Here is a 17,404-nt window from a genome sequence, read left to right on the forward strand (position 1 = left end):
TAATCACCCTCCCCCCCCCCAAACTCCCCCCCCCAAAAAAACAAAACAAAAAAAAACAAAAAAAAAACAACAACAACTAAACAACAAAACAAAAACAAACAAAAAACCCTAACAACAACACACAAACAACCCCAAATACCTCACACTCAAACAAACATCCACAAAACAACAACAACAAAACCCTACTAAAACAAAACAAACAAAAAACCCTACAAACATCTTAACAATATTATATACAACTATAGCGTAATTTAAAATTAAAATATTAGAAATTCACCGAGACTGAAAACTGCAAACCTGGGTGTGGTCTATTCACTTGAAGTACATTAACTAATTATAACCCACCGTACCACTATAGTTGACAACAACACAACACAGACAAGAACACACTTTATTTGACACAAAGCAATGTAACAAAAGCCAAGTTATTTGCTATGCAAAAAGAAACAACAAAAACAGCATAATAATAATAATAATAATAATTTAACTGAAAGCCTAGTGTCCCAACCTTTCAAAACGACTCTCTAAATACATATTGCTATGATCTGTAAGGTTTAGTGCCCCCTCCCCACCCCCGCCCTCACCTCCGACCCCGCTAGGAAACAATATTGTAGGTTAGCACCCATCTTCGGGGTATGATTTTACTGAAAATCAATTCACTGTGTGGAACCTACAACACTGAATATAACACGTCTGCTCTGAATGTATTTACATAAAAACCCCACCTAGTTACTGCCTTCCTATCGATTGCTCAGGTCGAATGGCGAATTCTCAGAAGCAGGTCAAAATGTACCCGCTTAGAAACATGCGCAAACAAAACCTACCCATTATTAGTCGAAACGTACCCACTCTGTGATCAAAACGTGCCAGTATTTCGGTCAGAAGGTCCAAGAATTAAAATATCAAATTATCACTCCTCCATCAAAATAGTGTACTATCACGGTAGAGGCTTTGAAAGAAAATGATCGATAGAATATTTAAATCCTCGCGTGATCTGGACTGGATGCTAAAACCTTAACAATCGGAACAACAAAATGTATACATATATCCAAGTTAAAACCATTCGTATTTAATCTGCTTATGTTAGGCTCAGACTACCAACTACCAGCACAAACTTGGCCAACTTTCTGCTGTCACGACTGTCCAGTTGCTAGTCTGTGTTCTTTTACAACTCGATTCTCGTCGTATAACCCATGCGTTGTTAATCTGAGCGCTTTTACAACTCGATTCTCGTCGTATAACCCATGCGTTGTTAATCTGAGCGCTCTTACAACTCGATTCTCGTCGTATAACCCATGCGTTGTTAGTCTGAGCGCTCTTACAACTCGATTCTCGTCGTATAACCCATGCGTTGTTAATCTGAGCGCTCTTACAACTCGATTCTCGTCGTATAACCCATGCGTTGTTAATCTGAGCGCTCTTACAACTCGATTCTCGTCGTATAACCCATGCGTTGTTAATCTGAGCGCTCTTACAACTCGATTCTCGTCGTATAACCCATGCGTTGTTAGTCTGAGCGCTCTTACAACTCGATTCTCGTCGTATAACCCATGCGTTGTTAGTCTGAGCGCTCTTACAACTCGATTCTCGTCGTATAACCCATGCGTTGTTAATCTGAGCGCTCTTACAACTCGATTCTCGTCGTATAACCCATGCGTTGTTAGTCTGAGCGCTCTTACAACTCGATTCTCGTCGTATAACCCATGCGTTGTTAGTCTGAGCGCTCTTACAACTCGATTCTCGTCGTATAACCCATGCGTTGTTAGTCTGAGCGCTCTTAGCGATTCTCGTCGTATAACCCATGCGTTGTTAGTCTGAGCGCTCTTACAACTCGATTCTCGTCGTATAACCCATGCGTTGTTAGTCTGAGCGCTCTTACAACTCGATTCTCGTCGTATAACCCATGCATTGTTAGTCTGAGCGCACCCGTCGTAAGTCGAGAGATGGATAAACTACAACGTAACCGTCGAGTTGGTCAACTTCATCCTGACAATTGACAGTCTGAGCCTAGAATTATATCCAAGGTTGCGGCTAGCTGGAGTGCCCTCTAGTTCTGTCCTGTTTACCTGTGAGATCAGGGGTAGAGTGTACGTAGTGTTAAAAACTGTCAATTTTTGTTTTTTTACTTGCTAACCCAAGTCCTTTGTCTAAAATATTCGCAAAATTTTCTAAATCTGACGCCACAGATGTTTAAATTTGAATTTTAGTCACGATTGTAAATTGATACGTTGGTATCTAGTAAAAACGATACAAGAAGAAACCCGCCACCTGATACCAGAAGATTTTCATAAATATACTCGAACATGATAAAACTATTTTAAACACAGTACTAACCCACATCTTAGTCGTTGGAAAATATTACTTTCCAACACTACGTACGCTGGTCGTAACCTCACGTGTAATACAAACAGGGCTGGGCTAGAGGGCATTCAAGTTAGGTTGTGATGATCTTAAGTTTGTGACCGAGTCCAGATTTAGGGTCTTCCATTATAACCCATAGCGCACGTCAGAAGGCAATAACCCGTTATGCTGTCTCCCTTCCCTCTCCTACTACTATAACATTTATAATATTTGATCTTGTCACCTATATTTGTTCAATCAATTATTTTACTGTATGTAAGGCCATCAGCCCATATATACAGTCATATATTGATATATTTTGGGACCAGTTGTTCAAACGATTAGCCAGCTTGTTTTAGAAACACAAAAAAAGAAGCATTTATTATTACACATATGGTCAAAAGCAAATCTTGCTACATATCATCGATTATCGCACTACAACCTTCCATGGACGCCAACCAAACAAGTTGAGTAATATAAATTAAGCTCGACTATGAGTAATAAATAGGATAATAAGCTCGCCACCATCCTGCATCACGCCTATGTCCCTCATGAAACAATTCTTAGTGCCACTCGCTAAAGCTGGTAACAACTGAAAACTATTTCACTCGGGATACAAACACCATACAAAACAGAAGTTCGTCCAATATCCCATAATTATTACATTTCCTAAAATATATAAAATAGAAAAAATATTTATTGACACACAGTGAAAACTGTAAATATGAAATCCACGTTAAAACCCTACAACACCTACACACATAATACACACACCTGGTATGTAGGTTTGATAAAGTCTGGAAATTCACTTTGCAGAAGCATATATTAGAAGCATTTCTACAAAGTAAACTCATTATTTGCTCATAGTGTAACCCCTTTTTAACAGCAATGCGGAAAACTTGAGAAAAATAAAAGTTTATCATTAAATAAATTTTATATTATCACTTCTCAAAATCAGAACTTTTAGATATATCTGGAATACTGTCCCCCCCCCCCACCCCCACCCCCATCCCAAAACGAAAAAAAAGAAGAAAAAAAAGAAATTAAAAGCTACATGATTATCAGAAATCAAAATGTGAATTTTGAGTAGCATTTACTTTCTAAACCTAGCACGTGTTCAGTGTTGTTGTTAAATATACAAAGTAAAAAGTAATATAATGCAATATTAATAAATGCTATAAAATCTATATATGTATATATATATAAAACAAAACATTTTAAATAAAAAGTACTACAAAAAGTACAAAAATACTACAAACCATAAGATACATTATATATATATATATATATATATATATATATATACACACACACACACACACACACACACACACACATATACATACACATATGTATACATATACATATACATATATGTATAATTGTAAAAATAACATCACAATAGAATAATGTTAAGTCTCACTTCACGGGTCAATGAATTCAACCTCAATAATTCGTAATTTTGATACTAGGTGTGCTTCACATATTCACTTCTAGTAATAGCAAAAACATTCGAATGATTTTTTTACCCCATTTATAAGTCCTCTGCTTAGAAGTTACCCATGCTATTTTGTAAGTTTGGGCACTGAACGTTTTGGGACACGAGCGTACAGCAGAACAGGTGACTGGTGTGAATCGGTTCCTACACCAACTGTACTTACCGATACAATAGCAAACAAATCTGAGACGTAAATGTCCTTAACTGTGGAGTGATAATGAAGACATAAAATATCTCCAATTTGGTATATGTCTTTGGAGCCAACAAGAAACCATTGTATTATATGGGCAATTTTGATAATTTAAAGTTTAGCGATTTTATATGTATTTCTACTGTGGATAACATCCGTGTATTGAGACTTAAGTTATCACCATTTTAGCCTAGCTAGAATTTGAAAAATATAAGCGGACACCTAAAATGGCGTCTACACAAACTATTCTAGTGTAAAAATAAATATTGTAAAATATTACCAAGAATTAAGAAACGTCTTGGCATGAACGGCTCCGTTATTTAATTAAACATTTTTAGTATGATTTAATCACAGTTGGAAAAATTAACAAAAATGTAGACATATAATTTTTCAAAGTTGACGCGGCAATTTTGTTAATTTTCAAAACTTAATTCAGTTTCAAACCACTTGGAGCAGAATTGGCGAAATGTTATTATTTCTGATGCATTAGACTTAAACAAGGGTGGACCAAGACAATATATCAGAGGAGACCTAGTGCAAAAAGAACACACACGCCAACTTCCTAAAAACGGCACTGTTGAAAATTGTGGAAAAGTGTACAGAAAAGAGGTACTTTAATTTTTCTTTTTAAAAGGGGGGGGGGGGGGGCAGGTTCCCTTGCTTGGTTTTGCCCTTGTCAAAGACAGGTAGAATAAAGCAAGTTTCAAAATTTCACCGCCAACTCTGATTGATGAGTCACAGCCGCAGATACATATATTAGTAATGACAATGGCGTTCAATCCCACATCACTGCCGTTCAATCCCACATAACAAGTTTTTGTGCGCGAGTACGCGCGCGCGCTTATGTGTGTGTATGTGTAATTCCACGACCAAGTAAAAAGCTCTATTGTAAGGGGTATTCGGTTTAAAGAGGTTTTGTTCTCTACTGATATTTAAAAAGGGACTATGAAAGAAAGGAAAGGAAAGAAATGTTTTATTCAACGACGCACTCAACACATTTTATTTACCGTTATATGGCGTCAGAGACGTTTAGTTTTAAGGAAATTTCGGTTTCGGGTTTTCAGATATTATATATATGACCTCACATTTTATAATGGGACTCTCCAGTTTGCCTCCCTCCCCCAGTTACTGGTATCTTCCCTACATCACATAATAAAGTCCAAAATAATTATCGTTCTGAAGATGTGCCACATCACTCATGCGCACCCCGACAATATCACCTACTTCCAGCACAAACGTTCCGCTTTGGAAGCTTGGAATGACGCCATTAGCTGATGGCGTCATCTTACACTCGCCGCAAGCAGAGTCCATTGTATTCAATAGTTTCTCGTCTTCCTTGCCCGGGCTGCGCAGCCAGATGGATTGAGAGAACGTTCTGTCAGCTGTGTCCTTCCCGTCATCCACAAACACCAGCCGTGAGTAGATGTGATACAACCCAGCAACATTCACCTGCAGGCCACCATCTTGGAGGTACGTTATGTTCCGTCCAATGGACGACGATGCCGTCTTCCATCTTAGCTTACTGAGCAGAAAACCAAGAAAAGAAAGACATGTAACAGCTTAGTGTTTATTTACAAGCACGTATCGCCTTATTATAACATCATTTACTAATGCAAAATACAAACACAAGTGCAGTTTTAATTAGTCCGAAACATTTGCCGTCAACCGAGTTTGACGTCAGAATCTGGGCCCCGTTTTACGAAGCGATCTTAGCGCTAAGATCACCTTAAGTGATTACTATCATAAGCACCTACGGTTATTTTAGCGCTAAATGATCACGTTGTTAAATGGCTCCCTGGTTGCAGATCTATCAATCTAATTAAAATTAGCTCCACTATTACATGTGGATCTAAAGACAGCCAGTTGGAGCTCATGTCCACCAATCAAAACCTTACTTGCAGAATCCTGCCAGTGATTTAAAACTAACAACACTGCGTAGTCCCCAATGTCCAGGTAACATTTCGTCTGTAAATAATAATTTAAATATTGACCAATCACACTTCGCCTTTTATAACGTTATTTGGGAGCATACAAATTCTAAAAATATCGGGCGAGTCTATGTTAGTGGCCGCAGTACAGCGAACCATACCAATACGTACGGGGTGGGTTATCAGTCTTCAATTTTACATTAAAAATTATTTATTTATTTATAAAATTTAAAAAAACAAAATCAGTCTTCAGTTTTACATTACAAATTATTTATTTTATAAAATGAAACATGTTTTAAGGCATTCGTAATTCACACGAAATATGTCGTATACCCTCAGGATAATTCGGAATGTTTTCAAATTATTTTTAAATCACTGGCAGGATTCTGCAAGTAAGGTTTTGATTGGTGGACATGAGCTCCAACTGGCTGTCTTTAGATCCACATGTAATAGTGGAGCTAATTTTAATTAGATTGCAGATCTATATACAGAACTAGAAGATGATGCGAACAATTTCGCCACATCGCATTTGCGCGATATTTAACATGCAAATTCACCGTTTTAAATCGACCGAGTGTTAACACGGTACTCTCATAGCCACCGATTGCGGCATTTTGGACAAATTGTTCCTATGTCTCAGGTAAGGTGTGGTCTAAAGGTTTAATGTGGACATTCAGAGCAAGCTGTTGTAGCGCACGCCTGTTATCGGCGCAGGAACGGCCTTGGGTGGGTTGGCGGAGGGACAGCCCACGCTTGCAACTGCAAGCAGCAGCCTAAACAGCGGACGGGGGCATTGGTGGTGCTATTGAATTTTGAATGTCCCGTAGGATTACGTCCAAAATATAAAAGATTGCGCAGTGTTCGTGGGGACTATTTGAATAATTTTGACTTAGTTTGTCGAATTGTAGCTCCCTATTTGTCAAAGATCGATCCATTTTATTCATAGAAGCGCCATCGGCTACCCGTCTTTCAGTGCAGCTTCCAATCTGTCGACCCAATCAGACCGCCAACTTCTTTCAAATCAGCTGACCAATCAGATTCACTTCCTGTCTGTTCGGAATTTTACACAAATCATCAAAAAGGAACAATCAGGTCAAATAATATGAGCCTTATGTGTTGGAAAGATGCATACTCGGTCCACCAACACATACCGACAGTTTAACAACTGAAAACCTGTGGCCATGGGTGCTTTATTATTAAAATTACATGTTTTTCATTTCTTAAACTGTTCTGTATAGTACTAAGGTTTCATTATACAAATATATTTCACTGCTTTCCAGTTCAGACTGATCCAATTCCTTTGGGTTACTTACCGCACTGATGCACGTCGATTTGTCTCAGTTCAGCTGATCGATCATTCAACTCCGTGTGTGTCCCATCCGGCCGGCCGCTGTCAAAACCTGTATAATAAATATTTCTAAATACCGCATCCTACAAACACGTTGCGTCAGAACCTGTATACTAAATATTTCTAAATATAGTATCATAAAAACACGTTCTTTAAAACCTGTATAATAAATATTTCTAAATATAGTATCATAAAAACACGTTCTTTAAAACCTGTATAATAAATATTTCTAAATACAGCATCATACAAACACGTTCTTTAAAACCTGTATAATAAATATTTCTAAACATAGTATCATATAAACACGTTTTTTAAAACCTGTATAATAAATATTTCTAAATATAGTATCATATAAACACACGGCATCAAAATCTGTATAATAAGTATTTCTAAATAAAGAATTACATACATACACCCTCTTTCCACACACACACACACACACACACACACACACACACATATATATATATATATATATATATATATATATATATACACACACACACACACACACACACACACAATGACACACGCACAATGACAGACATACATACACACAATGATACACACACAATGCCACACAAACACGCACACACACAATGCCACACAATGCCACACACACACACACAATGACACACACACACAATGCACACATATACACAATGGCACATCTATACAAAATTGACACACATATATATATATGAATTTTAACATTTTCCATGGATAGCGGATTAATTTTTTAATTCCAAAAGACCTGGAAAGATTTAAAAACAAAAGTTTGGCTTTTTGTTTGTTAGAATGATGGGTTTTTTTGACCGTAGATTTTCTTCTCACGCAATAAAATGAAATTATTAGTTTTAATGAATGATGGGACGGACCGTATAGGTTTAAGTTTAAAGTTTCTGGACTAAGAGGAATGTATTTAGATGCATTTATATACGCAGGTGTGATATTTACCTCTTGCTCTCTGTTGACAATACTGTTTATCTGCAAACTGAAAACACAAAACCAAACAAAACAAATCACAAAAAATGCAATTAGAAAGCGTTCACAAAAGAAACAAAATACATAAACAAACTCAAATAAATGTGGGGTAAAAACCAAATAACTAATTAAATAATTAAAGGGAAGGTGCAACTGACAAAAATGAAGCGAAATAAAACAACCATCACACCAAAAGCAATAACTAAAAGAATTCCCCCCCCCCCCCCCCCAACAACAACAACAACAAATAAAGAAACAAACATGCGCAAACCGTGTGAATCCGCAAAACGTAGGTTTGCTCAATTTCTGGTATATGATAATAATTATCAATGCCTAGCACCCGACACCGCTCCGTCGGTGGACCCACTGGGCTATTTCACGTTCTAGCCAGTGCACCACGATTGCTGTCGTGGTATGTGCTGCCCTGTTTGTGTGTTGATGCACATGAAATATCAATTTTCCTAATGAAAAAATATAAAGGGTTTCCTCTCTAAGTCTATATATCAAAATTACCAAATGTTTGATATCCCAGAACCAATTATTAATAAATCAATGTGCTTTAATTATGTCGTTAAAGAAAACAAAAACAATAACCGACACTACCAAACCTATTAACCATGTTCTAATAGGTGAAAAATCTCCGCTCATGAATATTAGTATGATACGTTACTTTTGTTACGATATCAGTCAGCGTAGACAGTTACCAAAGTACTACAAAATGACTTGACGTGGTAAAGCGTTCGCTTGATGCGCAGTCGGTCTGAGATCGATCCCCGTCGGTGGGATCATTGGGCTATTTCTCGTTCCAGCCACTGCACCACGACTGGTATACCAAAGGCCGTGGTATGTGTTATCCTGTCTGTGGGATGGTGCATATCGAAAAGAGTAGCCCATGAAGTGGCGACAACGGGTTTCCCCCCTCAATATCTGTGTGGTCCTTAACCATATGTGTGTGACGTCATATAATCGTAACCGGCCTCGGTGGCGTCGTGGCAGGCCATCGGTCTACAGGCTGGTAGGTACTGGGTTCGGATCCCAGTCGAGGCATGGGGTTTTTAATCCAGATACCGACTCCAAACCCTGAGTGAGTGCTCCGCAAGGCTCAATGGGTAGGTGTAAACCACTTGCACCGACCAGTGATCCATAACTGGTTCAACAAAGGCCATGGTTTGTGCTATCCTGCCTGTGGGAAGCGCAAATAAAAGATCCCTTGCTGCCAATCGGAAGAGTAGCCCATGTAGTGGCGACAGCGGGTTTCCTCTCAAAATCTGTGTGGTCCTTAACCATATGTCTGACGTCATATAACCGTAAATAAAATGTGTTGAGTGCGTCGTTAAATAAAACACTTCTTTCTTTTATATAATCGTAAATAAAATGTGTTGAGTGCGTTGTTAAATAAAACATTTCCTTCCTTCCTTCCTTTATTCATATTAGCATTACTACCAAACAGCTATAAAGGGTTGCAAACGTATCCATGGGCGTACATAGGGGGATTCGATGGGTTCGACCGAACCCCTCCTGAAATCGCTTTTTTTATAATTTAATATATCTGACATTGATATCTGACATTATTATATTTACTCAACATAGAAATATATGCCCAATATCTCTGCAATATATTTTGGAACCCCCCTTTTCAAAATCCTATGTACGCCCATGGTATCACAATGTATTTTGACATGGGTTACAACTAATATTTTGGGTAGAATAATGAAAATACATGGTGAAGAGTGTTCAGGTCAGCTCATTTTGCCCAAATTTCTCTATTGTTTATACCCGAATTTGAAGATTTTCTCCGGTAGAATAATGAAAATACATGGTGAACTTTGGGGGGCCCAAATTTCTCTATTGTTTATACCCGAATTTGAAGATTTTCTCCGGGGGGGGGGGGGGGGGGGGGGGGGGCTTTCAATAATGTTCCGGTTAAATACGTACAGTTCGTCCCATCACTCTATATACATGTTTTTTGGTAAACAATTTCAGTTTGGTTTGCCGTAAGAAGAAAAGTGTTTTGGAAATAACAACAAATTACTATTTTTTATATGCAAATTAAAAATCAATCGGCGAAGCAATAAATAACTTGTACTAAATTCCATAGTATGAAGAAAAAAAAGGCGTTCCCCGTGTGACGGACTATAGGTGTGTACAACTATGGTATAGTTTAACATGTCGCTTGGTTCGGGGAATCGATCGAGATCGTCTGCGTTGATCTGTGTAATTGACCCCTCCGTACGGCGTGATTGACAACCGCACTGGACCAATCATGTTTCGCGGTTCAAAAACCGCGGGCTCAAATTTGCTTGGACGCCATTAGGTTAGGGTCATCCATTTAGTACGTACGCACAATTTTCCTATTTTTTGCACCCCCCCCCCCCCCCCCCCCCCCGCATGCGTTCGCCAGTGCCCATACCCCCCCCCCCCCCCCTTGCGTACATACGCAAAAGATCGTCAGTCAGTACCAGTAAATGTAGACAATGCCACCGTCGATGTCATCATGGTATACTATAATTAATGACTACTGCTCATTGTACAAATGTATTAAACAACGCTTGACGACGAATAAAATGTTTCTAAATGTATTATAAACCGGAACGTCTGCTCTATTTTAATTACAAAAAAATTCAAATCATGTTTAATGATTTAATCACAAAACTATAAAACTGGAACTAACTCGGAACTATAAACCTAAAAGTCGGAACTTAGTACCAGTAGGTACAACTTTTTGGGGCACATGACAACAAAATATTGATAAACAATAGGACTGCCTAGATCAATAAGAAAATTTGTAGTGTTATTCATCCAATGCCTCCCAAGGTACACCAAGGGCCTCAAAAATATTTCTGTAGATCGGCGGTGCAAATACAGGCTCTGCTTCCTCAGTTAAGACTGCGTCACCGTTGAAGTGTTCAGGATCATCATGACGCAAAGGGTTAGTATGGCGAACAAAACAGGCGCCGACGATCTAGAACGTCAGTAAATAATCAAATTAACTATATATTTTTTTTTTAATTTTACCCTAATAACACCCCCCCCCCCCGTACGCAAAATGGCTCTTAAATTTTCAACCCCCCCCCCCACTCCCCCAAAATGCGTACGTACTAAAAGTATGCCCCCTTAGACAACATATTTTTTTTCGATGTGTAACGTTTTTGTATAGTTAGCATTAAAATTAGTTAAAATAATTGTCTCCTCCAACTGAATTATAATCATAGTAAACATATACTTCTGCTGACATGTGTTAACAGCGATCAAGCCCGTAGCCAGGGGGGTTCGTAGGGTTCGAACGAACCCCCCTTTTTCTGAAGTGCCCTTTCAAACTAGGCTAGAGCCCCCCCCCCCCCCCCCCCGGCAGCCCCCAGCCAAGTGTTTCTCGCTACGCTCGCAAGTGCCCTTTTAATACCAAAAACAACCCCCCTTCAAAAATCCTGGCTACGGGCTTGGCGATGAGCCTACGATTGACGTAAAATCAGTGTTTTCCTGCGAAACTGTCACATGGTATTGAAAGTGAAGTTTTGCCAAAATCCATCAAAATTCAACTAATATTGTACGAAGGTAAGAGTTTAAGAATCACTTTCCCTCTAATGTAATGGAATTTACTGACTCATTTAATCAGTCTTCAATGTATATATTGTCGTTAAGAATCCGTCGTTAAACTGCACAGTCAGATGAATGGCCAAAATAAAAGTTTTGGCAAGACTTCCGATCGTTCCAGCATTCAGTTAATTCAGGCTTAAGTTAGGTTTAGGGTTAGTGATGGTATTAACAAGAATGCTGAAACGTTTGGAAGTATTAGCCTTTTTCCTTTTCTTTTTGTTTGTAGGCGTGAGTGTGTGTATGTGCTTTTGTGTGTGTGGGGGGGGGGGGGTGAGGGAGTAACCTATATGGTTGTGAGCTTTAGGGGGATAAGGAAGTATTGTCTGGAAAGTTATAAATTAGGCAAATTTTATGTTGGGACGGACCCTGAAATGTTTCGAAGCAAAATAAAATTTAAAAAAAAATTGTGATTTTTTGCAATCGGAACATATCTGCCAGTTACGGTTTCTCGGTTTGATTCGATTTAAGCCAGTGCATCACGACTAGTATATCAAAGGCTGTGGTATGTGCTATTCTGTCTGTTGGGTGGTGTATATATATATAAAAGATACCTGGCTACTAATGTAGCAGGTTTGCACTCTAGACTATATATGTCAAAAGTACAAAATGTTTGACATCCAATAGTTGATGATTAATAATTCAATGTGCTCTAGTGGTGTCTTTAAACAAAACAAACTTTAACTTATTCATTAGTCCCCCTCCACCCCACCCCTCAATTAAAAGAACCCAATTTTACCATAATATATATTAAAACAATTCCTCACCTAACAGCAGATCAATTACCAATCTTGGGTAATTTAAAAGACATTTTATTATTCCTTTATTGTTGTTCTTAGAATTTTCAACTTAATGGTTTCTGCCAGAGGGTACTGAGGTTAAACTTATGTACCCTAAAATCTTGGAAATTAATAGATATATTTTTTAATGTTTAGATAAATGATAGTAAAAGAACTGGTTTATAAATGGTCATGCGCTTGAAATGTAATGTCCTAACCCTAATTTCAAAACATTTCAAACCGATAACCACCTAGATGAGGCACTTACATCTGTTTTTTTATTACCTACCCTAAATATGATTTTCTTTTGGAGACAGTAGTTTTGTTTTTCATCATTATTTTATACCCCAAATTTTAGCAAAGCATGGGCATTTTTCTTCTTCCACATGTCATCTTACATGTAGCTTTGTGCAACTTTCTAATAGAAATCAAATAACATCATCAAAGTTAAATACATTGTTTATTACTTTTCTTAATTTACTGCTATACTTTTTAATGTTATACTTTGTTTAGTCACACTGATTTTGTTTCCTGTTAAAAAAATATTTTCCTAAAATTAAATTAAACTTTAAATTAATACAACGATATGTAATTAAGTTACAGACTAATGTACTTCTTCAAATGGATGTGAAATACTTAACATGTTTGTTTTTATATATTTCAGCAACTGGACCAATGGATGTGGAGTCATTGATTATATGTCGAAAATGAGATTCTGAAGACAAACTATTAAACAAATTACATTGCATATTGATATGAGAACAGAATGATAGAAATAATAGAACAGTTTCAACTGATATGTGAAAGAAAAACTGGGGCAGGGGATGAAATTGCTGCTGAAAATGAAACACTTTCAACAATTTCATTTAATACAATATTTTTTTTTTTTTTTTTTTTTTTTTTTTTTGTGTTTGACATATTGCTGCTAAGGAGTAATTCAGACTTCCAAGACTTGGGATTCAGTTTGACACCACCCATCAAATGGTAATCCTATATTTACCTGTACCAGATTGCATGGGGATTAATATGTAAAGACCCTCTCTTTGAGAAAAAGGAAAATGTTAGGAAGTATTCTCATAATAAATATTAAACAAATTGTGCAAACTGCAATCTGTGGTTTAGTTTCATTATATATATATATATATATATATATATATATATATATATATATATATATATATATATATATATATATATATATAATTTTGCCTCTTATTTGGGGTTATATATATATATACATTTTTTTAATTAAATTTTTATTTTGTATTATTATTATTGTTCTGTAGGCATGGGTTGTCTTATAATATTTATTACTATTTTTTTTATCTGGCTATGCCTCTAGAACAGATAAAGCTTTGTGAGTACAGTTTGTGTGACAGTAGGATAACTAATGGGCGGGGTGTGTGACATTGGGGGGGGGGGGGGGCAGAAGCTTCAAGTTTGATTCCCAACAGTTGTTGCCACAACACGAGTTTATAATTTATTTAAACACTGTTGTACTGGCTTAATTGGCAAATATTTTACAGACTGTCCAGCTATCCTACTTTTTCGTACTTTTTGGTCTTTGTCCTATTTTTCCTACTTTTTCTTCAGAATACTTAGTTTTTCTACTTTTGTTCTACGTTTTCCTACTTTTGTCCTACATTTTCTATATTTTCATTCGTAATTGTGTCCAACTTTTTCAAAAGAGTGTGCTAGACAGCCAGATTTTATAAAGGGATGGGGCACCCAGACGTAAACAGCCCTAATATGTCTTGTCAGAACGGAGACCCCAATATGTCAGTATACATAACTGGAGGGCCAGTTGTGATTTTAATTTTATTTTTATTTTTTTTAATTTCGTGTATGTCTTTGGTTTCATAAATAGGGAAAGTGCAGTATATCGGTTGATTCAAGTAGTGCAGCTATGTAAGAACACACCCCCATAAACATCGCAACCCCACAATCTAAACCACTGCCTGCATAATTTTGGAACAGGCGACTATCCTGCTATAGTTTTGTAACCTTTCGTGCATAAAATTATGGTATACTGATAGCATTCCCACACGCCTTGTATTTTAATGTTACTGCTCACGTCCCTCCCTTTAGTTTTTTTTAAACAAAACATTTAACGCAACCCGACCAAAAATAAAGACGGTTTTAAACGGATCGAGGCCGGGTCATGTTCTTCGGCATATCGGGATTCCATTAATATAAAAGTCGAACAACAACAACAACAACAAAAGTTAAGATGAAAAAGAAGAAAAAAAAAAAAACAAACAAGACATTTTAATTTATCAGTTCTGACAAAAAAAAACTAGCATAGGATGTTTTAAATGTTCTTTTGGTTGCATTCGACGTTCACTTCCGGGTTCTTGTGCTTCGATAAAATTTACTGAAGTAAAACTGGTTTCGTCGATTTAAATCACGTTGTCATCGTAAATGTACCCTGTAGTAAAATACTTGAATATCTCTTGTCGGCTTTTTAATTAAACAACGATATTTGTAAATAAATTAAGGCAAAAACGTAATCGACAGATAGGTTGATTTTGTTATCGACCTATGCGAATTGGCAGCCATTATTGAAAGTTTGTCTAACCTTGTATCACGTGTCACGGTGGGCGTGGTTAACTCGTCATACGGAGGGGTCAATTCATCGGATGAACGAATTCTCGGAGAAACTGGGTTTTGCCTACTCTAAAAATAGCAATATTAGTACAAAATACCCGTAACTTCCTGTTAGACGTTATCACAGTCCTCTGGGGATTTTCGTTATGATCACAGATCGCAGTTATCTTCCCTTTTGGAAATATATCCGCAAAAATAGACTCCTGTTTGACTGTTATTATTTTATGGCAGACGGCTTTGAAGTGACAATTATTAGACTGAAGTTGACAGAAATAAAACATGTAGTTTGCAAACGTAATTTGTAACTTGACAACACATGACTTTTGTGGTAATTCCAACTAATGCAAATGTAAAAATGGGTGCACTCCGGCACTTTTATTTTGATATAGGCACGTTAATAAAGTTAATGAAAGAAAGAGCTGGACAAAAGGGATTGTCCTGTCTAGGATATTTTGCTCTAGGCAGGCAAAAGTGAATACTAAAAAACATCCACAGGCCCACTGTTATTAATAAATGTATTAAAAGTAGAATGAATGCATATTGATGACAATACAGAACATACATGTATCAACATACAACCAAAGCTTGTTCTGTAGGAACATCAATCTATACTATTTGAAAATCTCTTTAAAAAAATAATCTATAAACTACCCGAGTATAAAAACGTAACATAGAATTTGTTCTATAGATTTCGCTTCAGTTTACTTGACTGTGAGAAACATGTTCATTGGTTGGTTGCTGACAAATACAGCCAATAGACTTAGTAATGGCTCGTAACATAAAAACATACTTTAATACTTTAAAAAATAATTGTGAACTTGAAAAACAAAATCCGAATATTTGGCTTAACCATATATCTGACGCCATATAACTGTAAATAAAATGTGTTGAGTGCGTCGTTAAATGAAAATTGTTCTTCCTTCCTAATATTTTGCATCATTTATTGCGGAATTCCGAACAGTGAATGGAAACTGCGTGATATTGTTCAGCTCATGAATATACTAGCTAGTACGTTACCTTGGTTACGATGTCAGTCAGCGTAGACTCCTTTCCAACACAGCAGTCGTCGTCGCGTTTCTTAAAGCGGTGAATGTTGTCGTGGACGTCGTCCTCTGTAAGATACACAGCATCGCACGGGACGCAGAAGTCGTCGTGAACTTCCGTGAACACGTGACGCGTTCGGACGCCGGTCGGTGGAATGATTTCCACGTGGAGAACGACTATGGCCGAGATCCAGATGAGATTCAGCAGACCAAAACTAATGATCAGGTTTCTCCACAGGTGGCCGTCTTGTTTGTCTTTATTTTCAACATTCTGGTTTATCACGACGTTTTTTTCTGTTTCTGGTTTTATTAAAGAGACGTCTGACTCGTTTAATGACGTTTGACCATTATCAATGTCCTTCAAGTTTAGATATAATCTGGAAACCGTACTGTGAAACTCGTCTTGATCAGCGTGAAGTTCCAGACTATGGACACTGTCACAGAATTCAGCCTCGCAATTTGTGACTGACGAATCCATCTCTTTCGTTTCGGTCGTTTTGCTAGCAGTTAAAATACAAAATATATTTTGTTATTTTTCAAAATGCGGTACCCTAACTGCTGAGGTTATGTTGTGTCTAGTAGCAACTCGCTGATCGTAATGAAGCGTAAACACTAGCACAATGAATATCCACCTTTAGAAATATTAGAAATATAATTCACCTTTGTACTGAACGCCAGTCCTTGAGACATTCAGTATACTGACGTGTCAGTAAAACAAATAAATAAAATTCACCAGTGTTAAATAATCAACAGTGAACTCAAATATGTTCTTCCTCAATGTAGGTCAAGAACACCATTACTATTACAGTCGCTGTCATTGAATGAATTGATATTCTCAGTCGATTCCTGGAAAAACATGAACTGGATTAGTGTGTTTAAATTTAGACGGGGTTTTCCGATTTTCGCCCAGTAGTATATTAATAATATGTCAACAGATGATGTCACCGTTCGGCGACCATCAAGGAAGTTATATTCACACAATAGCATTTGAAGGCATTGCATCTCGGTGAAGTATCAGTATTTATAAACGATGTAAAAGGTCTTTCTCTTCTAATTTAAATTGTAAATTCCATACCCTTATTACCCCCACCAAGCC

General features: G+C 37.2%; 1 protein-coding gene across 3 annotated transcripts; it reads right to left on the reverse strand.

Moving 5' to 3' along the window:
* Positions 1-3,650: 3,650 nt before the first annotated feature.
* LOC121389555 lies at positions 3,651-17,125 on the reverse strand. Of its 3 annotated transcripts, XM_041521225.1 has the most exons (4): positions 16,283-17,125; positions 8,262-8,298; positions 7,270-7,356; positions 3,651-5,550 (listed from the first exon to the last, which is right to left on the reverse strand). In XM_041521225.1, the coding sequence occupies exons 1-4, from the start codon at positions 16,784-16,786 to the stop codon at positions 5,543-5,545; spliced, it is 636 nt and encodes a 211-aa protein (XP_041377159.1). In that variant the 5' UTR covers positions 16,787-17,125; the 3' UTR covers positions 3,651-5,542. The 3 variants fall into 3 exon arrangements, with proteins under 3 accessions (XP_041377159.1, XP_041377160.1, XP_041377158.1); XM_041521226.1 differs by lacking the exons at positions 3,651-5,550; positions 8,262-8,298 and having other exon boundaries at positions 7,277-7,356; XM_041521224.1 differs by lacking the exons at positions 3,651-5,550; positions 7,270-7,356; positions 8,262-8,298 and adding an exon at positions 10,915-11,250.
* Positions 17,126-17,404: the final 279 nt, after the last annotated feature.

This window comes from Gigantopelta aegis, chromosome 14, assembly GCF_016097555.1.
Source record: "Gigantopelta aegis isolate Gae_Host chromosome 14, Gae_host_genome, whole genome shotgun sequence".
In the NCBI taxonomy this organism is placed as follows: Eukaryota; Metazoa; Mollusca; class Gastropoda; order Neomphalida; family Peltospiridae; genus Gigantopelta; species Gigantopelta aegis.